The 24,001-nt window shown below is 56.9% G+C and overlaps 9 protein-coding genes and 4 non-coding genes across 13 annotated transcripts; 6 read left to right on the plus strand and 7 right to left on the minus strand.

Moving 5' to 3' along the window:
- Positions 1–565: 565 nt before the first annotated feature.
- EHS24_006544 (uncharacterized protein) lies at positions 566–2,639 on the minus strand (the record flags this gene model as incomplete). Its single annotated transcript, XM_028621969.1, has 9 exons — positions 566–807; positions 849–1,039; positions 1,082–1,159; positions 1,195–1,305; positions 1,344–1,849; positions 1,896–1,971; positions 2,010–2,080; positions 2,264–2,356; positions 2,394–2,639. 9 exons carry the CDS (start codon positions 2,637–2,639, stop codon positions 566–568), a joined length of 1,614 nt encoding a protein of 537 aa, XP_028478421.1.
- A 683-nt stretch (positions 2,640–3,322) lies between these two features.
- On the plus strand, positions 3,323–6,519 carry EHS24_006545 (putative secondary metabolism biosynthetic enzyme; the record flags this gene model as incomplete). Its single annotated transcript, XM_028621970.1, has 3 exons — positions 3,323–3,380; positions 3,419–3,488; positions 3,528–6,519. 3 exons carry the CDS (start codon positions 3,323–3,325, stop codon positions 6,517–6,519), a joined length of 3,120 nt encoding a protein of 1,039 aa, XP_028478422.1.
- Positions 6,520–6,925: 406 nt separating this feature from the next.
- EHS24_006546 (uncharacterized protein) lies at positions 6,926–8,864 on the minus strand (the record flags this gene model as incomplete). The annotated part of the gene is made up of 7 exons (XM_028621971.1): positions 6,926–7,590; positions 7,717–8,145; positions 8,211–8,474; positions 8,518–8,583; positions 8,668–8,683; positions 8,723–8,753; positions 8,806–8,864. 7 exons carry the CDS (start codon positions 8,862–8,864, stop codon positions 6,926–6,928), a joined length of 1,530 nt encoding a protein of 509 aa, XP_028478423.1.
- Positions 8,865–10,371: 1,507 nt separating this feature from the next.
- Positions 10,372–11,445, minus strand: EHS24_006547 (uncharacterized protein; the record flags this gene model as incomplete). Its single annotated transcript, XM_028621972.1, has 3 exons — positions 10,372–10,663; positions 10,705–10,772; positions 10,816–11,445. The coding sequence occupies 3 exons, from the start codon at positions 11,443–11,445 to the stop codon at positions 10,372–10,374; spliced, it is 990 nt and encodes a 329-aa protein (XP_028478424.1).
- Positions 11,446–13,055: 1,610 nt separating this feature from the next.
- EHS24_006548 (uncharacterized protein) lies at positions 13,056–15,120 on the plus strand (the record flags this gene model as incomplete). The annotated part of the gene is made up of 6 exons (XM_028621973.1): positions 13,056–13,070; positions 13,133–13,312; positions 13,453–13,561; positions 13,632–14,216; positions 14,275–14,336; positions 14,443–15,120. The coding sequence occupies 6 exons, from the start codon at positions 13,056–13,058 to the stop codon at positions 15,118–15,120; spliced, it is 1,629 nt and encodes a 542-aa protein (XP_028478425.1).
- A 1,196-nt stretch (positions 15,121–16,316) lies between these two features.
- EHS24_006549 (uncharacterized protein) lies at positions 16,317–16,963 on the plus strand (the record flags this gene model as incomplete). The annotated part of the gene is made up of 3 exons (XM_028621974.1): positions 16,317–16,680; positions 16,723–16,824; positions 16,863–16,963. The coding sequence occupies 3 exons, from the start codon at positions 16,317–16,319 to the stop codon at positions 16,961–16,963; spliced, it is 567 nt and encodes a 188-aa protein (XP_028478426.1).
- A 185-nt stretch (positions 16,964–17,148) lies between these two features.
- On the minus strand, positions 17,149–17,243 carry EHS24_006550. The gene has a single exon. It is a non-coding gene; the product is annotated as a tRNA-Ile (tRNA).
- Positions 17,244–17,566: 323 nt separating this feature from the next.
- EHS24_006551 lies at positions 17,567–17,647 on the plus strand. Its single transcript has one exon. It is a non-coding gene; the product is annotated as a tRNA-Ser (tRNA).
- Positions 17,648–17,894: 247 nt separating this feature from the next.
- On the minus strand, positions 17,895–17,974 carry EHS24_006552. Its single transcript has one exon. It is a non-coding gene; the product is annotated as a tRNA-Gly (tRNA).
- Positions 17,975–18,257: 283 nt separating this feature from the next.
- On the minus strand, positions 18,258–18,337 carry EHS24_006553. Its single transcript has one exon. It is a non-coding gene; the product is annotated as a tRNA-Gly (tRNA).
- A 695-nt stretch (positions 18,338–19,032) lies between these two features.
- On the plus strand, positions 19,033–20,077 carry EHS24_006554 (uncharacterized protein; the record flags this gene model as incomplete). The annotated part of the gene is made up of 7 exons (XM_028621975.1): positions 19,033–19,052; positions 19,092–19,116; positions 19,187–19,314; positions 19,370–19,425; positions 19,486–19,680; positions 19,740–19,863; positions 19,912–20,077. The coding sequence occupies 7 exons, from the start codon at positions 19,033–19,035 to the stop codon at positions 20,075–20,077; spliced, it is 714 nt and encodes a 237-aa protein (XP_028478427.1).
- Positions 20,078–20,192: 115 nt separating this feature from the next.
- Positions 20,193–21,308, minus strand: EHS24_006555 (uncharacterized protein; the record flags this gene model as incomplete). Its single annotated transcript, XM_028621976.1, has 1 exon — positions 20,193–21,308. The coding sequence occupies one exon, from the start codon at positions 21,306–21,308 to the stop codon at positions 20,193–20,195; it is 1,116 nt and encodes a 371-aa protein (XP_028478428.1).
- An 825-nt stretch (positions 21,309–22,133) lies between these two features.
- EHS24_006556 (uncharacterized protein) lies at positions 22,134–23,797 on the plus strand (the record flags this gene model as incomplete). The annotated part of the gene is made up of 3 exons (XM_028621977.1): positions 22,134–22,482; positions 22,668–23,341; positions 23,396–23,797. The coding sequence occupies 3 exons, from the start codon at positions 22,134–22,136 to the stop codon at positions 23,795–23,797; spliced, it is 1,425 nt and encodes a 474-aa protein (XP_028478429.1).
- Positions 23,798–24,001: the final 204 nt, after the last annotated feature.

Below are 24,001 nucleotides of genomic sequence, written 5' to 3' on the forward strand. Positions count from 1 at the left end.
CACACGCTTCATCACCCAACAAGCACCTCAATAAGGGCCTTGTAGACCAGGTCGTGGGTCACGGACACAATGCATAACCAGGAGAAACACTGCCACTGTTGCGCGCCCGCCAACCAGATATTCGACCAGTACATATCGTGTCTGTGACATCATACGAGTTTCGCTTCATGCGCATATCATCTGCTTGACGCTGAGAAGCCAAGATTTGGTTGCCACTGCTTTCGGTATGTAACATCCCCCAGAATGAAGCCGGTGCCCGGCTCGAGATCATCAACGATGACAAGCTGCGTGCTACTCCTAGAGGTGCGCCCTTATCCAAAGGTTATCGAGGCCAACCGACCACGACAGTCCGGCTTTCGGTCCGACGCCTGGCATTCCACGACCATACCACGACCGACACCCACATCATTATCACTGTGCATGGAGCGCTATTCAACGCACTGTGCAACGCTCTGCAACACCCTCTTGACATCGAGTGCACTACCTACTATGGCTTGTTACTTCCAATCCTACAATGATTGACACATCCTGGACAATGACCTCCTCGAACTTCTGGGCTCCCACCTCAGGCGACGTAGCGGAAGTGGCCATTCTGGAAGTCGGTCTTGTCCTCGAACGTCTGGACGTTGGGGTTGTACTCCTCGTTACCCTCCGCGTAGAGCTTGTCGCGGCGCTTGTTGGGCATAACGAAGCAGAGGCGGAGGAGCAAGATGACGACAATTTCGCATGCGCGCGAAGCAAGGCAGATGACGGTACCGGTGTGGTATGTGGGCGCTTCCTTGGACATGAACGCGTACGGTCCAACGACTGACTGTTAGATCTTTGGTCGTTCATTGGAGTTGACTCACTGTTTCCGAGAGCGACACCAAGGAAGATGGCCGCCGAGGCGAGGGTCTTCTTGGTCACACCGCCGACGTTACCCGCCACGAGGGAGAGGGCGAGAACGAAGACGGCGTTGGACGAGCCGGTGAGGTAGTAGCCGACGAGGCGCGAGGCAGCCTTCGAGGTGAAGGCAACCAGGGCAAAGCCAATGACAGTACTGGGTGATTAGTACATACAAGCATGATGGCGCAGCACTTACAGAACAGTGACACCAGCCATCAGGTAGGTCCTGACGTTGCGGCCGTCGAGGTAGTGGTTGGCAGCGATCGCGAGATAGCTGACGTCAGCGCTTGTATAGGAAGCCGCACTCACATCATGATGGAAATGAAAGCGCCGTACGGGATTTGCAGGAGAGTAGTGCCCATGGTGTCGAAACCAAAGCCCTGGATGAGAAGAGTACCGAAGTTGGAAGTGCCACCGTTACTGCACGTCAGCACCTGTCTCTGCTGCACAATACTCACGGAACATTGGCAAAGAACCCGAGGAAAAAGTACAGATAGATCTTGGGGTCCTTGACAGTCTCCCACACTTGGTCCCACTTGAGCTGACGCTTCTCGACAGTGTGGTAGTCGTAGCGCTTCCTGGAGACGACGACAACGGCCTCACGGCGAGTAAGCCAGCGCGTGCAGTGGGGTGCGTCGGGGATGAAGACGGCCATCAGGATGGCCCAGAGCGAGCACGCGGCACCAATGATCAGGAACTCGTATCGCCATGACTGGAGATTTCCCTTGATGTGACCAATGCCGTAGCCAAACAGGCCGCCCAGAGCGATGCCAATACCGTTGGCACTGTACCAGTATCCAATAACGGCTGGCTGCTGCTTGCGAGTGAACCACATGCCCGTGATGGCAATGAAGGCCGGGTCGGCCACGGCCTCCATCATACCGGACACAAAGCGAAGACCGACCATGGCCCCGTAAGACTGCGATCCGGCCTGAGCCATGAGGAAAGCACCCCAGAGGAAAATCTGAACGTCAGCTCTCACACGTTGCGGACTGTTACCGCTGACTTACGTTGACGGCGAGGTACTTCGAAAGAGGGAATTGGGCCATGAGAAGGTTGCCTGGGATAGCCCAGATGATCCAACCGCTACAGATTAGCCAAGGACATGTCATTTAGCTGCTTACACATAGAAGATTGATCCGAGATTGGAGTAGTCTTCGCCCTTGAGGTGAAGGTCCTTCTTGATACCAAAGAGCTGAGAATGTCAGCGCTGGTAGGCCACAACATAGACTTGGCGCCGATCCGTGTACCCCATGGATACACAGATCAGCGCACCTCCTCCACGATGTCACCATCCCATACCCTCCGACTTCCCCACACCAAATTTGCTCGCTTTCCACGCGATTGGTCTGCTTTGTTCCAAGCCCAGGACACTCACCGCTGCGTACGAAAGGGTCGTTTTATCGACATAATAAAACAGGTAGCACACGGCGAGAGCCGGTACAATGAGCAAGTAAAGCTTGCGTTCAACCTGAGAGATTAGCTTCCGAAAACCATCCGCCACTGACTTGTTTGACCTCCACAGGGTCGAGGTCATTCTCATTCTCGCGAGCCACATCGCGCATAAACTCAAGGCTTGGGTTGCGCCTGAGCATACGACGAAGACCGGTGCGGTTTACCGCTGCATCAGCCTCATCGTAGGCGATCTCGGGTCTGTCGTCCTTCTCATTGACATCTTCGACATGATGGTGACCTTGGTCCTTTTGACTCTCAAGGTCAGGGGTGTGGGTGAGGTCAGTAATTTCGGTACCCATTGGCGTTGGTGGGGTGTGTGGAGTTGGAGGTTGGGGAAGTATGGGGACCTGGAGGGCCCCCGCTCATGATATAGCCTCCAGTTTGGTGCTCCTGAGCAGCTTGAAGCAACACGGAGGTGCAGTCCGTACCCACGAGACACGGATAACGGTCCGCGGTCCGCCAAGATGTGGCTTGGCAGCTTCTTCTCAGAGTCTATTCGCGCGGCGGAGGGCCCCTAAAAGTTCCCAGCTGCCGCAGGGAGGTGCGATGTGGAGCCATGGAGCTATGGAACCGAGTGGTGCCACGTTGGCAGCTTGGCACAACCCTGGCACCAGTCTCGGGAGCCAACGGAAGTCATATCAGCCCCAGCTGCCTCTCGGAGTGCGGCCACCAGCATCACATGCACATACGCGCGGCTGCGGGGCCACGGGGCTCCTGCTTTACCCAGCTGCCCACTCTGGGGAACAAAGGGCGGACCGTATTGAAGGAGTCTCGGGTCGACGGACCGATGGACCGCGGTCCGTCGCTCCGGCACGTGGCACGTCGTCACTTCCGCTGCTCCGTAGTCTGTTCCCCACCATGTTTGCTGCTGGCTCCTCCGGCCGGGCCAGCGGGCCGATGCGCACCCTCAACCGAGCTGTCGCAGCTCATATTAATGCTCTCGGTCGTCTGACTCCATGGTCCTGCATCACCCCCATTCACCATGGTTGTACCCACCTTCCACGCCCGATCATTGACAGAGCTGGTCGCGCTTCGCGCAAGTGAGTGGCGCCTTGACGAGAATCAGGCTGACCAAAAGCCACACAAAGCGACGAGCCGGCCGTCCACACAGGCGCCGCCGAGTTTGGAGACGAACTCCTGACTCTCACGTGAGTTGTGCACACTTGGACAGTCGACTGACGGTACAGATACTCAGATGTTGCTTCTGCTGTCGACCGTCTTGCGGCCTACTACGCGGACCTCGGGTTGCAACCCAAGTGCGCGGCAGGCGAAGTTCCTCCCGAGCGCGTGATAGCCGTACTCACGTCCACGGCTATCGATGAGTCGCTCCTGGAGATGGCTCTGGCGAAGCTTGGCCTTACCTCCCTCCTCCTGAGTGTGAACAACAGTGTGGCCGCTGTCGCCCATCTCTGCAAGCTCACCAAGTCAAGCCACCTCGTTTACGGCCCCAAGTATGCCAACACCGCTGCTGAGGCCCAGAAGATGCTTGCCGATGATGGCATTACCCTCGAGACTGTGGCCGACAAGCGCTTCCCAATCTGGGGTCCCGGTGGTGTCCGTGACTCCAAGATCCCGACCTACCCCGCACGCCTTACCCCAGAGCAAGAGACCAAGCGCACCTGCGTGATCCTTCACTCGTCTGGATCAACGGGCTTCCCCAAGCCCGTCTACGTTACCCACTATGGCCTCATTGCCAACGCGGCCGTCAGTGTCCCCAAGACTGGTTTCAGCGCTCTGCCACTCTTCCACGGCTTTGGCCACTTTTCCATCTTCCGCTGCCTGTACCACGGCAAGGCGTTCACCCTCATGCCTCCTCACCTTCCCATCACCAGCGCCAACATTGTGCGCACCATCAAGTCCTCCCCTACCCCACCCGTGCAGCACTTTGCTGTCCCTTACGTCCTCAAGCTTCTTGGTGAGACTGAGGAGGGAACCGCCAGCCTGGCGTCGATGGAGGCCGTGTCGTTTGCTGGTGCCGCTGTCCCCGATGACCTTGGTGACCGCCTCGTTGCCGCTGGTGTTCCTCTGTACTCTCAGTACGGCACTACCGAAACTGGAGCCCTTCTCACCTCTCGACGAGAGTACGCCGACGACAAGGCATGGAACTGGCTTCGCGTTGAGGGCCTGATCGCGCAATACCTCGAGCTCATCCCTCAGGGATCCAACTCGTTTGAAGTGGTGGTCAAGGACGGCTGGCCGGGCAAGGTGATGAGCAACCGCGACGACGGTGCATACTGCACCAAGGACCTTGTCGTTCAGCACCCCGACCACCCCACCTGGGTCAAGTACGTCGGTCGTCTCGACGACACTCTCACCCAGACCCTTGGCGAGAAGACCAACCCTGTGCCCATTGAGTTGGCGATTCGCGGCAACTCGCCCCTCATCCAGGAGTGCATCGTTTTTGGTGACGCCCGCCCCCAGACTGGTGCTCTGATTCTCCCGTCGGACGCTGGTGCCGAGCTCAGCAAGGACCGCAAGGCGTACATGGACGCCATCTGGCCCGTCATTGCCGATGCCAACAGCCAAGCCCCCACCCACAGCCGCCTGTTGCCCGAGATGATCGAAATCCTCCCGGTCGGCACCGAGATCCCTGTCGCTACCAAGATGAGCATCCTCCGCCCGGCCTGCTACAAGAAGTTTGGCTCGATCATCAGCGATATTTACGAGCGCTTCGAGCAGGGCAACGGTGCTGCCAAGCAGGAGATCACCTCCAAGCCCGAGATGGAGGCGTTCCTGACCAGCACGATTATCACTGCCCTTGGCGAGAAGACATCCGCCGACCTGAGCCCCAGCACCGACCTTTTCGCGTACGGTGTCGACTCTCTCCAGGCCACCCGTGTGCGCAACGTCATCCAGAAGAGCCTTGAGCTCGGCGACGCCAAGCTCGGCCAGAACATTGTGTACGAGCACCCATCCATCTCCCAGCTCTCGGACTACCTCCTGGCTCTCAACTCTGGCGCCACCGTGCAGTCAGCTGCAGACAAGGCCCATGCCACCATGGTTTCGCTCGTCGACAAGTGGGCTGCCCAGATTGATGTCACCGCCGCCTCGTCTGCCAGCGATGAGCGTTCGTCGTCTGGCGAGGTTGTCGTTCTCACCGGCGCCACCGGAAGCCTCGGTGCACACATCCTTGACCAGCTCACCCGTCGCCCCGAGGTGTCCCAGGTCATCTGCCTGTCCCGCGCCAAGGACGACGCCGACAGTCTTGAACGTGTCCGCCAGTCACTTGCTCTCCGCAAGCGCACCGTTCCCATGGGCAAGGTTGTCAGCTACGCTGCCGACGTCAACCGTCCGGATCTCGGTCTCTCGCCATCGGTGTACGACTCGATCCAGTCGTCTGCCACGGCCATCATCCACAATGCCTGGCCCGTCAACTTTGTTCTGTCCATCAACAGCTTTGACGAGCACATTGGCGGTGTTGTCAACCTCATCAACATGGGTCTCAAGTCGTCATTCAAGCAGAAGCCGGCCTTCTTCTTCTCCAGTTCAGTCGGCACCCGCCAGGGCCGCCCTGAGCCGCTTATTTCAGAGACCTTCCCCGACTCCCCCACCACGGCCGGTGGTATGGGCTACGGCCAGAGCAAGTGGGTTGTGGAGAAGATCATGCAGCGTGCTGGCCAGGTCGTTCCCTCGGCGCGCTTCGGCGTCCTCCGCATCGGCCAGCTGGTCGGCGACACCGAAAGCGGCGTGTGGAACGAGACTGAGGCGTGGCCCCTCATGTTCCGCTCTGCCAACGAGGTCGGTGCGCTCCCCTTGCTCGACGAAAAGCTGCAGTGGTTCCCCGTCGACCAGGCCGCACAGGCCATTTCGGACCTGGTGCTTGTGCCCAACGCGGCTGCCGGATCTAGCGTGTACCACGTCCTCAACCCCAAGGAGGCCTCGTGGGGCGACATTCTCGAGGGCCTCCGCCGCGGCGGCCTCAAGTTTGACGCTGTCGACCGCCTCGAGTGGCTTGCCCGCCTCGCCAAGAGCAACCCCGACGTGACGGCCAACCCCACGTACAAGCTCCTCACTTTCTACCAGAACCGTATCGGCAAGGACGAGGAGCGTGCGCACATGGACTTTGCCGTCACCGAGACGGCCAAGCTGTCCCCCACCGTGGCGGCATGCAGGCCTGTGGACGCCGACCTGGTCGCGCTGTGGACCAAGAGCTGGAAGGAGAGCGGGTTTGTGCATTAGTGCACTTGTGCATCAAAGGGAGTTTGTATTCGCATATTGTAAATGAAGTTCTATTGATTTGGAAACGTATTCAGGCCAGCCGCGGGCAGTGCCTGTTGCAGGATATGGGGGGACCGTGGGAACTTTGGCCGTCATTAGAAACACGGCGGTAATTGAAATAAACCCAGTCGAATCCATTTAGAGGCTCACAAAGGTAATTGCCCGCCATTGTTTGGCTCCGTCTGTTTTGTTCCACCAGCTCCACTTCAGGTTTCCACTTATCCACGACTTCCGTGTTTGCCATGGCGGCCCACACATTACAAATCTCAACAGAAATGCCTCGTAAATCGTTAAGGGCAGGACATGATTCATGGATTTGGCTGCAGAAGTGTATCCAGCGTCGAACCTCACAACTACAACATATATATTAGACCTTGGTCTCATGCTGCTGGTGAACGTCCTTGCTGCTGTTGTCGTCCTCCACTCCGTAAATGGTGTCGTCAACAACGTGCTCGTGCTGCTCCCGCAGGTGCGGGGGGAGGTGCATGAGAACCTTGTCGCCAGTGAAGAGCAGATCGATCTCCTCGAGGGTGAGCTGGGCCGTCTCGGGGTAGAAGAAATAGATGATGGGCACGAAGCAGGCGTTGAACACACAGAAGTAAACATAGGTTTTCCACCCGATTGAGCTGATGGAGATGGGAGTGATTTCAACGACCACAAACGTAAAGCACCAATTGGACATACTCGCCAGTGCGGCAGCTGGGGCTCGTATAGGGAGAGGAGCATACTCGGCAGGAAGGAGCCACGGAATGGCCAGTAGGCCGACCGCGAAGAAGAAGTTGAACATGAACAACATGACTGCTGCAACAATTCCGGGGGCCCCGGCCTTGACTGACGTAGTCCCTGCGAGGATAGCCATACACCCGCACTGTCCTGCCGCCGCAAACAGCATGAGAGGGCGACGGCCAACTCGATCAAGGAGCCAGATGGGGATGAGGGACGACAAGAAGTACGCCACACCGTTTGCTCCGGAGAGTAGCAGAGAAAGATTGTGGCTCATGCCAACAGACTGCTCAAAGATGACTGGTGCGTCTGTATTGTCAGCACACGGTTAAAAACTCTCGTCACGATCGAAAGATTTGTCCGGACAAAAGAAACACAAGTTTCTTTCGCCCTCGCCATGCTAACGACATCTCTAAAAGCAAGAACGTTGCTTACAGTAGGAGATAAGATTGATACCGCACAATTGTTGTATGAACTGGCCACCCACGCCGAGCATAACACGGTGAAAATAACGCTCCTTGCCGAAAGTGAAGCAAGCGCGGATCGGCGAGACGGGATCGCCGTTCTTGTCCTTGATGGTTGCGGCCTCTTCTTCCTGGAGGGCATATTTGATGAGACTGAATTCGTGATCTAAGACAGCGTGCTTGCTAGGTCCAGAGTGTAGAGACAGCTGCTCAAGCACAGCACGAGACTCGTTCTCCCTGCCGTGCTTGAGCAACCAACGTGGCGATTCGGGGCAGAACTGAATAATGACGATGGTGGCCACGGCAAACACAATTTGAAAGGCAATAGGCGCGCGAAACTGAGCTTGCGACTTGACAAACGAAAAACCGTAGTCGAACCAGTAGGCGCACATGAGGCCGACTGCGGGGGGTTCAGTATTTGGAAGGGGAAGGCGGGGGAGGGGGGGGCAGGGGTTTCACACATACAAATGTTAACGGCAAGTTCGATTGCGAGCGCGCGACCACGACTGTGGGCTGCAGTTGTCTCAGAGTGCCAGACAGGGACCGTACTGGTGTTGATACCGTTTCCAAGGCCCGTGACGATGCGGCCGACGATGAGTTGAGGAATGCCATACGACGAGGTTTGAAGCGCGGCCCCAACCATCAGGACCGAACAACCCAGCATGATGGTGCGACGACGACCTAGGGTCTCGCCTGCAAAGAACGTGAACAGAGACCCGAACAGGCATCCTTACGATTTGTCAGCATCTGTGTGTCGCTCCAATGCACTCACCAATCTCATAGATGGCGACTACCGTTCCTTGAAGCGAGGACGATCCGTTGCCAGAGTCGGTGGTGTCTGGGGGTCAGCATTGTCGTGGAGCTCTCAACGCACCGATTGACGGGAACTGTTTGGTAAATGCTGAGCCGGTAAGAAGCCCACTCATAACACCTTGGTCCTGCATTGTAAGCATTGATCAGTGGTTGAGCGCACTCACGTAACCAAAGAGCATAAAGGCCGCGCCACAGCTGCAGACCACAATCAGATCACGTGATACCGGGTGGCACCTGCGCCACTCACCAGGCTGTGATCGCCCTTTGACATGCGCGTCCGCGAAGTATAGACGTCAACTTGGTCATATTAGGTAGAGTATTCCTGGAGTGCAGAGAGGAGTGGTCAAATAGGGTGGGGTGACATGTGGAGCCAGCTGGTTTTATAGACGCACTCATATATAGCTCACACTGGCGTGATGCCGTCTGTATTGTTGGCGACGGCCTGGTTGCTCGTCGCTCCATGGCCCCGGCTCCAAGGTGTGTTCCTTGTGCCGGAAGCCGATTGAACTTCCGTACATGTATCTTCTTCGTGCACCTCTCCGCCGGTACACATCGAGGCTACCTCTTCTTGCAACTCTCTGGATACCACATATGTCCGGAACGGTGGTTGTGCCTCCTTGTTCCTTTGTATCCAAGGGGGTTGTTGGAAAACGAGCGGACAATAAAGTCCGAAGGAGCGCGGTCAGACTAATGAACGGACAGGACAGTGCAGGGACCATCTGGGGTTCCACTCATAGTACTATGATAGTGGAGCGGTGAAGGTCAGATGCCCCGAGGTGATCTCGCATCGAAAGCGACGGTCCTTTGTCAATGGTTGTTTATAAAGAGGCTGGAGGGAACGCGCAGACCGCTGAATCGCATCGCGGCTGTCACGATCAGTGTGCTGAACCTGCTCATGCCATCCGTGTCCTGAGACAGACGTGCCCCATATCAGGATCATTCGCACCACCATGCACGTCCACGGGCCCCACTGCTGGTAGGCCATCGGACAATGGGCCCCGCCACGGGGAAACGACAGGCTGTTGCGGGTGTAGGTTCGGCCATCTGCCCGCAGCACTGTCGTCAGCCGCCAGTACTTGACACCGTAACTCATACGCGACGAGAGGTTGGGTCCTTTGGAATGACAACCACCATAGGTGATAACTCCCTTCTGGTGGTCTCTGCTCCATGGAGCGACGCCATGTTGCTGGCAACTCCAACGGCCAGCCACATGGTCGGGTGGACCAGGACCTTCACTGTCATGTCGAGGAACCCCACAACAGGGGCTTACCGTTGACGCCGCTGTCTCGGACTGTCTCTGCGACCTCTCCAACGAGCACGACGCGATCTCTACCTAAGCTTCCGGCTGTGCGACACGGGACTGCTGTGGTCCCGAAGCCACAATGCTCCCCGTGTTCTCCGTGCGACCGACAAGAAGAGACGCTCTGTCTTTGGGCCTCTACGAATTGTCCTCACCATCCGCGCCTGTCCTATGTTTTACACTGAGAATCATTCCCCAATGCAAGACAAACCGGTGTCGAGGTGATTGCACGGCGGATTTCCTAATATACTGGTGAGACTGATACACTGGTATTCCACAAACGACCGTACACCACAATACATTCCCACTCGACGCATATACCTTTATAGTATCCACATCCTACCCCTAGACATCTCATTTATTTTTCTTTGTCGGCGCTTGCTACCTTCCGTTCGACTCAAGAAAGGACGAGCTAGTATCGTTGTCCTCCACTATGTGGCCCCGGGGGGGGGGGGGATCCAGCGACTGTAGTCGAACCAATGGGATGAGTGGCGCTCCTCTGGTGCGTTCTTCTCACGGCGCCTGACGTTTTGCTATGCTTCTGGCGGCGCATGACGGGAGCTCAACAAGCGTATTCTCGGCTCGGGTAGACTCGTTCGAGCTCTCGTCTGACTTGCTCGAGCTCCCGTCGGGCTCGTTGTCGTTGGCGGTACGGCCCTTCTTCTTCCTCTCACCCTTGCTCTTGCGCCTATTTGGTGATGTCCGGCGAATGTTCAGCCAACTCAATTTCTGGACGGTGACCGAGGCGGAAGGAAACTGCTCAAAAAGGCTTGCGCCCGACGAGCTGGACAGCATCTCGAAAGACCTTAAGGCAGTTGTCCAATGTGCCACCCGCGATGATATCACAGATGCCCCATTTGCCGAGCTTTGCCGGCGAGTGTGAAGACAGCATGGTGGCTGCGAATGTAGATGAGCTAAAACGCCGGTCAGCCAAGCCCATTTGTATGATTAACGCACCTGGATCACGAAAACGATTGGCCCACCGGCCTTCTTGACGTCTTTCACCTGCTCCAGACAAAGTGCGTGTGCGAGTCCGGCTTCGTTGACGTAGACGGAATAGTTGCCCAGGCCGGCCGGTTCGCATCCACGGTCGAGCGCGACAATCTCGTTGGAGGGCATGCGGTAGTTCTCGTTCTCGTGCTTCTTTGACGCCTCTTCAACAGCATCCGACTCCTCCGCATTCTCGTCGTCTTCGTCGCAGCTGGCATCCTCCTTGTCGCCAATGTTGCTGTCGGTCGGCGCATGTGGGCCAGAAGCGTGCGAACGAGCAGTTGTCGCGGCCGATTCACCGCACCTCTTGGCCACCTTGGCAGACGACCTGCGAGGTGCCAGGAACAATGGGTGATTATCCCACGAGTCCGAGTCTGAGGAGGATTCTTTGGCACGCTTGCTGCCGTTGCCGCTCGCCGAGGGACCATCGTTCTGGGACCCTGTGACGCCGTCGCCGTCTGCCGCGTCGCGTCTACTCCCCCTGTTACCCTTGCTGGACGATCCCCGGCCACCGTTACGAGCTGTCGCACCCGAGGCTTGCGTGGAGGATGTCCGGCGACGCGAGCCAGTGCTCGAACTCGACTTGGTCGTAGGCATACTGGGCGGCAGGTGGAGGTGGGTGCCGGCAGGTGGAGGACACTGGCTGCCGTGATCCGCCGGGCGAGGAATGTGGTTGAGGGTAGCGGTTGTGAGGGTGGTGGGGGCAACGGTTGTGATTGTTGTGATGGTGGTGATGGTGGCGACTTCGAGTGCACCAGACGCGCCTGCTTTTGGTCTTGTGGCACTGCACAATGTGTGGGAGCTATTGAGACCGAGAGACGGGACCAAATGGTAGAGTGGAGGGCCCAAATAAGTATTCCGCCATGCCCCATCATGGGTGATCCTGTACCAGGAGCGTCCTCCATGGACCTGTCCTCTCTGGGACCCATATCTCAGCTGCTTCAATACCCGCTCGGTTGTAGCAAACGGTTAGAACATCTGGGACGGAGCCAACGAGAAAAATACCGCGAGAGGGGTCAAACGAGACTCCTGGGCACAGGGTGGAAGCTGTCGTGAGGCTGCGGATGGCAGACTGTGACAGTTTTCATGTAATCTTTCTGGCCCAGCGACTTCAACTAGCTCCCCCCGCCCTCGTCGGCTATCGCCCATCGGTCCGACCACAGGCCTCAAGATGGTGTTACTGGAGTGCACAGCGGTCCAATCGATGTATATCTTTTGCCCGTCGTTTACCGTCGTCCGTCTCAACATTGCTGGACTCATCTCTATTTCCGCCAACGAGCTCTTCCCCATAGCGGGCCCCAGTGTCCGATCTTGCAGTCGGACCGACCGGTCCTGAAAAGACAATCACTTGGGCCGTTTGTGGTCCTGGCGCAACATCATTGTTTAGGAGAACAGTTCGGTCAAGGGGGTCTCCAAGATCTGGGCAGCCGTGAGTGGCCGTCAACGACCGGGATGCGCCGGAGCCGATAAATACCGCTCGTCTACCACGTTCATGACCATTAGGCTGCGCTCTATTCGGGGCCGCCGGAGGACGGCCCGGAGAGTAATGTGGCTTTCTATGTGGGCGTGAATATGAGTTCAATTGCCGCCGATAGCCGCCCGCTCGGCCGGATGTGGTGCAACGTTGGAGTCGTTGTCCCAGCTCCGGTGGGCATGTGATGTCTGCCACAGTATCGCTGCCAAGAGCATGCGGAGATACGGCACCACGATTTCTGGCCGTTTTGGCCCCCTCTTCCCACCCTGGACCTGGAAAAGCTGGCCTGGGCAGGTGATCGCAACTGAGGGCACCATTCCGCCTGTTCAGGGGTGGCGAGGTGCCTTCCCGCCGTCAGGCAGTCAGCCCGTCAGGCGGTTTGCGACGGCGCTGACCACTCCCAAACCGGTCCGGCGCCGATTGGCAAAGGGAACAGAAGGCGCTGGGCGGGGGTACCGCGGGGCACACAGTGGAGGCTCCGACTGGGGAGCGCGGGGTCCAAGGCGTGGAGCCCATCGACGCCGCGTGACGTTGCCAGCTCGGTCTCATGCAATTGTATGTTCACCCTCCACATCCGTCTTGTGCCGCCCATCGCCCCGAACACCGGGACTTGCTTGGCCCGCTGGGACGGTGAGTTGCCGCGATCCCGCGCGGCACGCGCTTGTATAAGACAGAAGCAGTCGTCGTCCATCCCCCTCCACATCTCCGCCACTCCACTCCACTTCCATCAACAATGACCGGCGACACGGTGAGCACCAAACGCAAAGCATGCACTGCGACACAACAGTACACTGACACTGTGCGCTTCAGCACTCGACCCCACCCGGCACGGATCTCGAGCTGGGCAAGAACCCCATCCAGCACATTGAGTCGCACGACCAGAAGCCTTACGACACCGACCACCACAACAACTACACCGATGGCCACAAACACCATGACGCAGCACTCGACGCTCTTGGTGAGGGCCGTGTCGCTATGACAGACGCACAGGTAAGTACACAGCTGCACAGCTGCGCACACGCGAAAAAACAGCGCGCGAAAACGAGCGCCGAAAAAAAAAACAACGGAGGAAAACATCCCTCCGGAGCTTTTCCACCCACACCTTCTGGTCCTCTTCTGACCATCTACAGTCCCGAGCCGTCTGCAGAAAGATCGACATGAATTTGCTCCCAATTCTCGCCTGGGTGTACTTCCTACAGATATTGGACAAATCCTGTGTGGGCTACGGAGCGACGTTTGGTGCGTAGAGGACGTCGAGACGATTCCAACGATCTAAAAATCAAGTCAAACGGACAACTGACAAGCGCAGGAATGAAGGACGAAGCCCACCTCACCGCCCACCAGTACTCCCTCATTTCCTCCGCCGGTTATTGGGCCCAGCTCGCTCTCTGCTGCGGCCCTACTGCCTGGATGATTGTCAAGATCCCAACTCGCGCCCTCATGGCGGGCTGCATCTTCTGCTGGGGAGCTTCCATGATCGGACTCGCCTTTAGCAAGTCATGGCAACCTCTTCTCGCCAACCGCTTCCTGCTTGGTTTGTTCGAGGCCGTCAACATTCCGCTCTTCACCGTCATCACCACCACCTGGTACCGCCGTCGTGAACAGCCTCTCCGTGTCGCCATTTGGTACGGCACCAACGGTGTCGCCTCGATGCTCGGCTCGCTCCTCACATGGGCGCTCTCGTTCATCAACAGCCCCCACCTCTACGTCTACCAGATCCTCTTCCTCACTGTCGGTCTTGCCACCGTCATCACTGCTCCCATCCTCTACTGGCGTCTCGACAACAACCCTGCTGAGGCTCGCTTCCTCACTCCCGAGGAGAAGCGCTTTGCCATTGAGCGTCTTCGTGACAACAACACCGGTGTGCAGACCCAGGCGTTCAAGTGGGGCCAGTGTAAGTCATTTTCTGGGAATTTCGTGATATTATCAGCCACTGTCAGCTGACGATCTAGTCTTCGAGGCCTTCTACTCGCCTCCCATGCTCTTCTACTTCCTCATCACCTTCTGCATCAACGTGAGTTGCAAACAGAAACGCCCTTGGACGATCCAAAACATGTTTCATGGAAATGTTGCGGACGATCGAGGGAGCGGTCGAAAGATCGGCGCGCTGACTATCCCAGACTGGTGCCTCCGTCACCAACACTTTCGGTCCCCTCATCATCAAGGGCTTCGGTTTCAACGCCCGCCAGACCATCCTGCTCAACATCCCCTTCGGCTTCGTGCAGACTGCTGTTTGCTTCGCAGGATGCCTCCTCGCTGCTCGCTACGGCTACAAGGGCTTTGTGCTTATCGCATTCATGCTCCCCTGTATCCTCGGTGCCGGTCTCCTCTACGGACTCGGACGCGAGAAGAAGGACGACGGACCCCTTCTCTTCGGTTACTACATGATTGGTTTCCTCTTCGGCGGTAACCCGCTCCTCTTCTCGTGGCTCGCCGGTAACACGGGTGGTTACACCAAGAAGTCGATCTCCATCTCCATGTGCAACGCCGGTTCCGCCGTTGGGAACATTGTCGGCCCCTTCCTCTTCGCCACTGGTGCCCCCGTCTACCACCAGGGTCTCGGCGCTGTCCTCGGTATCTTTGTTGCCTGTGCAGCCCTCTCCGCCGGTCTCATGGCCGTCCTTGCTGTGATGAACAAGAAGAAGGAGAAGACCCGTGTCGCCAACGGCAAGCCTGCCAAGATCGAGAACCACTCGATGGAGAAGGAGTACCGCCAGACCAACGACGCGCACGTCGGCAACCAGGCCTTTGCCGATCTTACCGACCGCCAGAACGACGAGTTTGTGTACACCTACTAAAGAGGGGATGAAGGGAACACTGTCTGCAGGTGTACACTGCCTGTATGACGAGTTTGTTGGGATGAGAAGGAGGAAGCTTGTATCAGCATGTGTGGCAGTCAAGATCACCGCAGAATCGACTGGAAATTGTCCGTAGTAGTAGCATAATCTGTGAAACATGCCATTTTTGCCATCAAATTGGCTGCAGAGCCACAGCACTATCCGATACTTTAAAGAACAACAGTGCTAAACATAAACACAGCACAAAAGAAGAAGGCAGAGTGGAAGGCCGTCGACACGGAGGTAAGCTGCGACAAGCTTCCACTAGCCCGAACTGCCACGGTCCCTTGTCTAATGTCTAAATGCCACTCATCTCTATGTATACTCTTTCTGACTGTATTCTTCACCCCCAGGCCTGAATTCTACACGACCTCTCTGTGACCTCACTCCCTGGGATAACGAGGATGATCTCCACAGCTGCTCCTCACAAACCGCTCCTACAATCGGCAGGGATGCAAGGTGGCGCTAGCCCCAGCCAGTGGAGTAAGCGAGCTGTGCAGCTGATTTCATGCATCGCCGGCAACATGCGGGCCTTGGTCTCGGCCGCGGAGCAATGCCGATTTTCTCGGCGGGCGTAGATCTGGTGGGCAGTGCTCCAAGCATATGAGCCGAAATTGTGGGATTACCGCACGTGATGGCCACATTGTTCTGTGGCAGAGCATTCCTCGAAACAATGGGCTTGGCATTCTTGATTGCGTTCACCAAGATGTTCCAGAACCGGGTGTGCCTCTCCTGTGCATAGATCCAGGGTAGTGCTCTTATGTGCTGATGCTTAACGTTACCCTAGTGAGTGAACTGTGGGCGATGTCTGACACGACAGCCGTGAGGCGTTGGACTATGCGCGGAAGCGTGGGCACACCACACAGCACAGCGTTTACCATATTCTACAACATACGCAGTGCGTACTAACGTTGCACGCGTACTTGTCTCCGACAAAAACGGTTACTTGTGTCTTGCTCTTTCCAGCACCGACATATGCTCGAGGCAATGCATAGCAGGTGCCAAGACTGTCCATAACCGCTGTCGATTGCTGGGCACTGCATCGCCGGACAGATATGAGTGTCACCCAAAAGGATAAAAGGAGGTCAATATTGAACCACAAAGTCGCAACCCAGTCACACTCGCAATCACATTCTCTCCTATACGTTCAGTTCAGTATGCTCCTCAAGACCATCGTCATTACCCTCCTTGCCGCCCTGGCGGTTGCCCAGCCTGTTGATTCGGGGGACAACGATTATACCTATTCCGCTGCGCCCACCACCACCGCTGCCGAGGACAGATATGGCGACGATGGTGGTAGTAGCGATGGTGGAGGCTATGGTGGTTGGGGATCACCGCGACAGATCCATCCCAGGTGGCAGAGCACAAAGTGCCTCGATGTACGCGGCAACTACCAAGCCGACGGGACTCCCGTCCAGGTTTACGACTGCAACGGGACTGGAGCCCAGCGCTGGAATATCCATGAGGGTACCGGTCAGATCCGGCTGGCGGACACCAATTTCTGCCTGGATGCTGGCAAATGTTAGTACACCTGGTTACGAGACACTTGAAGCTAATGTGCAGACCCTTCCAACGGCGCTGGTATGAAGATCAACAGGTGCCGCAAGAGTTCCAGGGGTCAGTTCTTCAAGTACAGCGACTCGCGTATCCGCCTGTCACGCAGTGGTGAGTAGTTATGAGGCTAGGTTAAAGCTAATAACCAGACATGTGCCTCGACCTCACCGATGGCGACTTTAGCAACGGCCGCCAGACCCAAGTATGGCGTTGCTACGACAACAACAACAACCAGGTGTGGAACACCTAAACAAGTTTGCATGGACAATGTCGTGTTGGACTCGGATGGGGTGTCATGAAATAAACAGAAACTAGTGCCGTAGTGATCGCCAGGTGCAAAATAAATCTATGAAAATCCCTAAAAATATGCCTGCCGTCCACAGACACCAGAACAGTAAAAGGAAAGCTCTCAGACGGACGTCTGAGGTCTCACAATGACCACTGACAGGATCGAACTGCCGACCTCCGCATGGACTAGTAACCAAGGCTGGGTATTAGTACGATGCTCTAACCAGCTGAGCTAAGCGGCCGTTTACGTAAGCATATGTGGGAGGCGGTTACGAGGCGGGTGTGTGTCTTGCACCTGCAGGAGGTCTGCAGAAGCCAGGGATACAGAAGCCGGGAACCAAGGCGGGCGGCAGAAGACCATTGTCGAGCAGGTTGGCTGCGAGTGACAATCACCCGCCGATCAATCCCGCCGAACCGCCGATCAATCCGTCCGCCACATGCCACTTTTGACCATCCAACACCCGACGACCCACCTTCATCCGTCCATAACTCTCTTTCCACAGCTCCAATCGATGCGAGGAGAGCACTGTCCACATCCTTGCATGCAGGAGAACACAGCATATTGGGCAATGTGGCGGAGTGGTTAACGCGATTGACTCGAAATCAATTTCCTTCGGGAGCACATGTTCGAATCATGTCATTGTCGGTATCCCTGTAAGATCTCCTTACAGAGGCTTCTCTTTTGCTGTCTGGCACTCCTGATTGTGTACCGGGCATGCAATGAAGAAGAAGGGGTAGTATTCGTGGGAAAAACAAGAAAAATGACGTAATAGACGGCCGAAATACATTGACGGCCGAGTGCCACACTCGACACTTGTTCGTTGGCCCTCTCTACTCCCTCCTCGACATCTGCACCTCCAGAGGCCAAAAGAGAAGACCTAGAAGGTCTCAGATACACCGTAAGGGAGTCGAACCCCTGCCGCGTCGAGGCTGCACTTGGCAACGACGCATGATACCGTTTCACCAACGGTGTGGCGATGTTGATGTCTGTGACCTTGCCGGTGCGCGCCGACGTCACGATAGCCACGAACAAAAGGTCCTGCAGCGTCCTAGTGGCCACCAGGTGGTGTCCAATATGCAAAAGAAAAGGCCTCTGAACGAAACGAAGCCCTTGGAAAGGTACAGGGGGAACTCGATGGGGGAAGAAGTTGACCCTGTCCCGTTGTCCCCACACCACACTCTAGTCGTTGACTCTCCTTCTCTGCGACCTTTCCAGACCAAAAGGACTGCTTCCAGACACCTGGAAGGGACTCATATACACCGTAAGGGAGTCGAACCCCTGCCGCGTCGAGCTTGCGCATGGCAACGACGCATGATACCGTTTCACCAACGGTGTAGACCTGGAAGTTTGTCAGTGGTTGGCAGCGCTTTCGCTCCCTGAGCCGTTTTCGCTCTCCAGGAGTGCATGCACGAGAACCCTGGGACTGTGAGCAGCGCCCAATGTTGTTCAGGATGACATTGATGCACTGGGTGTGCAACGAGGGAAGATTGAAGATGGTGGTCGGAGGTTTCGAGTGACATGAAGAAGACGACGATGCGGGATGTGCCACCTGATTCGGATCGAGGACTGAGTGAAGCGAAACCCGCACAAGTACCGATGAATATGTGTAGTACGTACAGCCACTTCCGCGACCACGACCTATGCTTACCTACCACCTGCAGCTCCAAGGTGTATGATATCAAGGACGAATGTACCACGATTGAAATTTGGATGGCCAGAAACCGGGGTGTTGCACCATCAGCCGGTGCCTTGTCCTCGTATCGAAGCCCACCTGTTGCTGCCAAGGACGTCATGGCTCGTCCCGGATCCGACGCACTCGTTCATCTCTTTATCGCGCACACCAACCCTCCCACTCGACTCGGGACCCGCCGATTGCCCACCGTTGAGTACCTTGTGTACACGTAGGTGTCAGCTATCGCAGTTGAATACATAAAGACGTCGGATACCGGCCAACTGATACGTTCTTTCACAGATACAAGAACGATTCCTACTGCGTCATCTGAAAAGCAACCACCCACAAGTGATCAAGCATGTCTCTCAAGAACTACAAGTATGGCCCATACCTACAAGCACCCTGCTAACCCTACAGGGCACTCCAGTTTGACTGTTACGGCGTATGTTTCCCCCTCCGCCCTCCGCCTCTCTCCACTAACGTCTTGCCAGACTCTGATCGACTGGGAACAGGGGATGGTTGATTCGGCACCCATCCTACAGGCTCCTGGCGGGCCAAGTCGACAGAAGTTTCTGACCGTGTTCGGCCAGCACGAGAACCGCATCCAGGTCGAGCGACCTGGAACCGCCTATCCTGATGTGTAAGCTGCGCTGTCGCTCAGTAAAAGGTGGTGTCCAGCTGACAAAAGGGGACAGGTTGAAGGAGGCGTACTTGGCCACTGCGCGTGACCTCGGTGTCAGTGCCTCAGATGGTGAGTTGCACTAACTTCCACTGACTCGCACAAGGTTTTTGCTGACACGTGAACCTCTAGCGGAGGCCACGGCGTTTGGAAACGCTGTCCCCTCCTGGCCCGCGTTCCCAGACTCTGCCGCAGCGCTCAAGAAGCTCTCGGACCTGGGCCTCAAGCTCGTGATTCTGTCCAATGTCAACAATGCGTCGTTCAACGAGACGCGCAAAAAGTTGGAGAAGGGGTTCACCTTTGATGCAGTGTACACTGCTGAAAACAGTACGTGCTTGCCCTTTCGGTATGTTGGAGATGCATGGTTCTAACTGGTGGGCGCCCAGTTGGTAGCTACAAGCCCTCTTTGGCCAACTTCAACTACTCGATCGACCACATCAAGTCCGAGCTGGGTGTCGACAAGGATGAGATCCTGGTCACGGCCAACAGCAAGCTGCATGATATCAAGCCGTACGCACTGTGCCACTACTAGGGCTCGTCGCGAGTGCTGACAGACAGGGGCCACGCAATGGGCATGAAGGGCGCCTGGATCTCGCGTGCGGCTCACGGCTCCGTCATGGGCGTGACTGACTATGCGGACGTCGAGCCCGACTGGGTGTTCCCGACTATGCAGGATTTTGCAGATGAAATGGAAAAGGTTCGCGCCTCAGATGTAAGCGCCTAAGATGTAATGGACCAGAATGGATGTAAAGCTCTTCAAGTCTTGTAAAACCCGTAGTCCTTCTGGAAAGCCACCGCGCACCATTTACAGAACTTGAGCACAAGGTACATAAGATGCACTACATCCAGTCGGCGGCTGTAGGATCATCTGAGACCTGCCACATGTCCGTGTTGTCCCAGAAGATCGGGTGTGGTCTCTCCACAGCAATCTCCGTCGTTTCCAGGTCAAACTGCTCGTCTGAACCCAGGCTCTCACGATACTCGTCTGCCGTCTTGAAGTCGAGAGTCATGTCGACAAGCTGGCCCACTTGCTCCTCGATCAAGTCACCGTGCAATTGCCAGGTGGCTTGGATGAAGATTTCGCGCACCGCTTCCTCCAACTCTGCCTTGGACATGGGCATCTCTGACAGTCCATTACACTGTGGGTCGAATTCGTCAATGTCCACAATCGTGACCGCGGTGTCGGCGGGCAAGGCCATGATCCAGGTGGCCAAGTGGTTGAGCCAGCCACCCATGCCAAAAGCCGCGTATGCCAGTTGATCGTCCGACGCGGCCACTTGGCGCGACGCGGATATCTTGACCACGACTTGTTGGAGACTGGCCGGGGGCCGGGGTTCGAACAGGGCAATGTGGCCTCTGTGGAGGAGTGGGTGGCCCGGGTCGTAGCGGATGTTCACGACGAGTTTCTCCACTGGGTGCGGAACAAGGCCAATGGATGCGCTCGGGGGAATGGGCACGCCAGTGACCGGGTGCTGTCCCAGCAGTTCCGTGAACACGACGCGGGTCTTGGCCTTCATCTCCGTGAAAGGGTGCTGTTGGGGGTTGCGCCGGAGACGGACCATTGGCACATCCTTGAGCGCCATTGCCACTGGGACGAAGCTTTCGTACGGAACAGCTTCACAGAGATCGACTACCTTGGTGTCTTTGACAATCTCGCGAATGTGTTTCAAGGCCATCGCGCGCTCTTCATCAATGTTCTCGCCGTCGTCCCAGTTGGCAAATGCCGGGTGACGGCGGCTCGAAGGGATGGTAACGGACAGCGCTTCAACGTTGCCTTGTCGTGGAGTGACGATTAGGTGGCGGGAGAGGTGGGTGTCGAGCCTGTCCCGGATCTCATGGGAACTGGTCCGCCAGGCCAAGAAGCATTCCCACGGCGAATTCTGGAGGATGTTATCGAGGATGTGTGGGTAGGATGTGTGGTTGAGGGTGACTGGGATCGTTGTTGTGGATGCCATGGTGGATGTTGTAGCCCTTTGAGGTGTGTGAAAACAAGACAGAGCGAGAGACGGAGAGAGGGAGAGCTGGGGTACTGAAAAGACGGGGCGAGAGCGCAAGACAAAGCGGCGAATGTATTGTAACAGGAACGGATGGTGCGCCATGGGCTGTTTGACATTGAGACGCTGCCGAGATATGCCGACCTGTGGAGAAGGTGGAGGCGGGGACCCCGCACTCCCAATTAGCATTTTGGGTGGCAAACTGTATGTTTTGGTTTTGTAATGAATGGACGCAATTCCTTATACCTTTTGGGTGGGTGTGGTGTTTGTGCCCGACACATGGGACACAGGACACTGGTGATGCATCTCATGCAGCACTCTGGAGGCAGAATCAGAATCACAGTGCTAGAGCAGATGTAGACGTGGCCTGCAAGCGATGTTTGACGTGTCGGGACTGCACCACCGGCACCCACCACCGCTCACGTGCCGAAGCGTCAGGCCACAGGGAAACCGGTGTTTTTGATTTTTGTGGGGCAAACGGACTGTTGGTGCGCGTTCGACGGCGAGGCACCCACTCATGACAGGCATCGCCGTACGGCCGCCGATGACGACAGCGTGCAGGGAGGGGCTGTGGAGTAGGATACATGGAGACAGTGAATCCTGGGGGGTGGGGGGTTGGAGCTTGGCACAACCAGCTTTCTTCTGATCGGCCGTTGAAGCCTGCGTGGACACAGGGACGCCACCATCAACATCTTCATTCTTGGCTTCCCCGTCTCTCCTCATCTCTCTCTTCGTCTCTTTCTTGTTCACTCCACATTTTTCTGCGACCCTCGCACTCCACCACCCATGGCGTCCGGCGAGAACATTGTCGCCATGGCCTCATCCAACTCGTCGCCTGGAGCAATTCCGCGCACATCGTCTGCATCGTCGCCTACCTCGATCGACCTCACCACCCTCTTTGCCCCTCCCTTCTTCTTCGCTCCCTTCAACCGTCTGCATGAGCGCAACCTCCTCGTCGCCGAACCTCTCGGCAAAGATCCTGTGGTCTGGTTTTGCTACGCGATCCTTCCCACCCTCTGCTTGCTGGTGCAGGCATACCTGATCCTCACCCCGGGCACGCGCAAGCACCGCAGGGCGATGGGCGCCGTGACTGTCGGCGTCATGTGGGGAGCGTGGACGAGCTGGAGGTTCCATGGTGGGTACTGCCTTTTGTTTTCTGTTCCACGGCGTGCACGGCATGCGTTGGACACTGCGTGGGCTGGGTATCGCCCAGGATAACCAGGGCCAGAGGCATGGCTTGGCGCCGGCGCCGCGATCGATGGGCCACGCCCAGGATGCAGGATGGGTGGCAAAACGAATATCATTGCTGACAACGGGCAGAATTCGAGTTCAATGCGTTCAACTGTGGCATCACCATCGTGTTCATCCACCTGGCCATCAAAGCCATCGAGTGGACGCTGCTGGAGCATCACCTCGTGGACCCCCGCATGGCTGCCGGCCGCCCGAAGTTGGTGGCCGCCATGGACCTGTGTATGAATTCGCGTCTGCTGGGTCTGGGTGCCATGGGCCTGGACACGCTTGCTGGCCCACCCAACGCGACGCTCAAAGCGGTCCACATCGAGAGGCACCTGCCCAAGCCTTCTGGTCGCCCCACTTCTCGCCTTGGAGCTATCGCACGCCACATGGTCTGGGTCATCGGTTACTACCTGTTTATGGACGCTCTGCTGGCCACATTCCGTCGTGTCGGTGGACCGCTCCTCCTCCCCGGGCCCGTCGGCGCCGTCAAAGCCTACTCGTACTCGAGCAGGTTCATCATGTTCCCTGGTGTCCTCGACATTGAGCCTTACCCCTTCCTGGTCGCGTACGCAGTCCAGGCGTGCGTCCCCGGCATCATCTGTGGCGGACTGCAGCTCGGATACCACCTTGCGGCGGTTGTGTGCCTGTCCTCTACGTTCTGGGAGGTCGACTCGTGGGATGTCGACCTGTTCGATGGACCGTGGAAGGCCCAGTCGCTCATCGACCTCTGGGGCAAGCGCTGGCACCAGCTCTTCCGTGTAAGTTTGCAAGCCACTGGGCGGTATTAGAGACAGCACTGACAACCTTCACAGCACCAGTTCGTCATCTGCTCCGCAGCGACGCTGTGGCTCCTCCGCCTCCCGAACACTCCCTACCTCCTCTTCCCCCTCACCTTCCTCTTCTCTGGCGCCCTCCATTCCTTGGGCGAGCTCAACATGTCCTCCCCCGTTCCGCAACCGTTCAAGCTGGCCGCCTTCTTCGCCCTCACGGGCGTGGCGTGTATGCTCGAAGTGGTATTCAAGGCGATTACTGGCAAGAGGGTCAAGGGAGTGGCTGGGCGAATTTGGATGTGGCTCTTCATGTTTGTGGTGGGCCGCGTTGCGGTGGACGCATGGCTTGATGCCGGCGTGGCCGGCTGTCCGCTCTTGCCTCCTGGTGGACCAGGAGAGTATGTGGCTGATTGGATGCTCAAGTACGTTTTTCACGAAAAGTAGACGAGGCATGACGACGACCACGATACAGGCAAACACGCCTTTTCCCTTCGACACATTTACACACATTCCAGCCCTTCGTACTTCAACGGGTCGACACTAGACACTTCAACAGTCGGCCACTTTCATCACCAACATCACCATTAGTATCTCACACCACAGTAATGTGCTCCTGGGTAGTTACATACCTTGCATCTGTAGATAGAC

The sequence above is a fragment of the Apiotrichum porosum genome, assembly GCF_003942205.1.
Source record: "Apiotrichum porosum strain DSM 27194 chromosome Unknown scaffold_3, whole genome shotgun sequence".
NCBI lineage: Eukaryota > Fungi > Basidiomycota > Tremellomycetes > Trichosporonales > Trichosporonaceae > Apiotrichum > Apiotrichum porosum.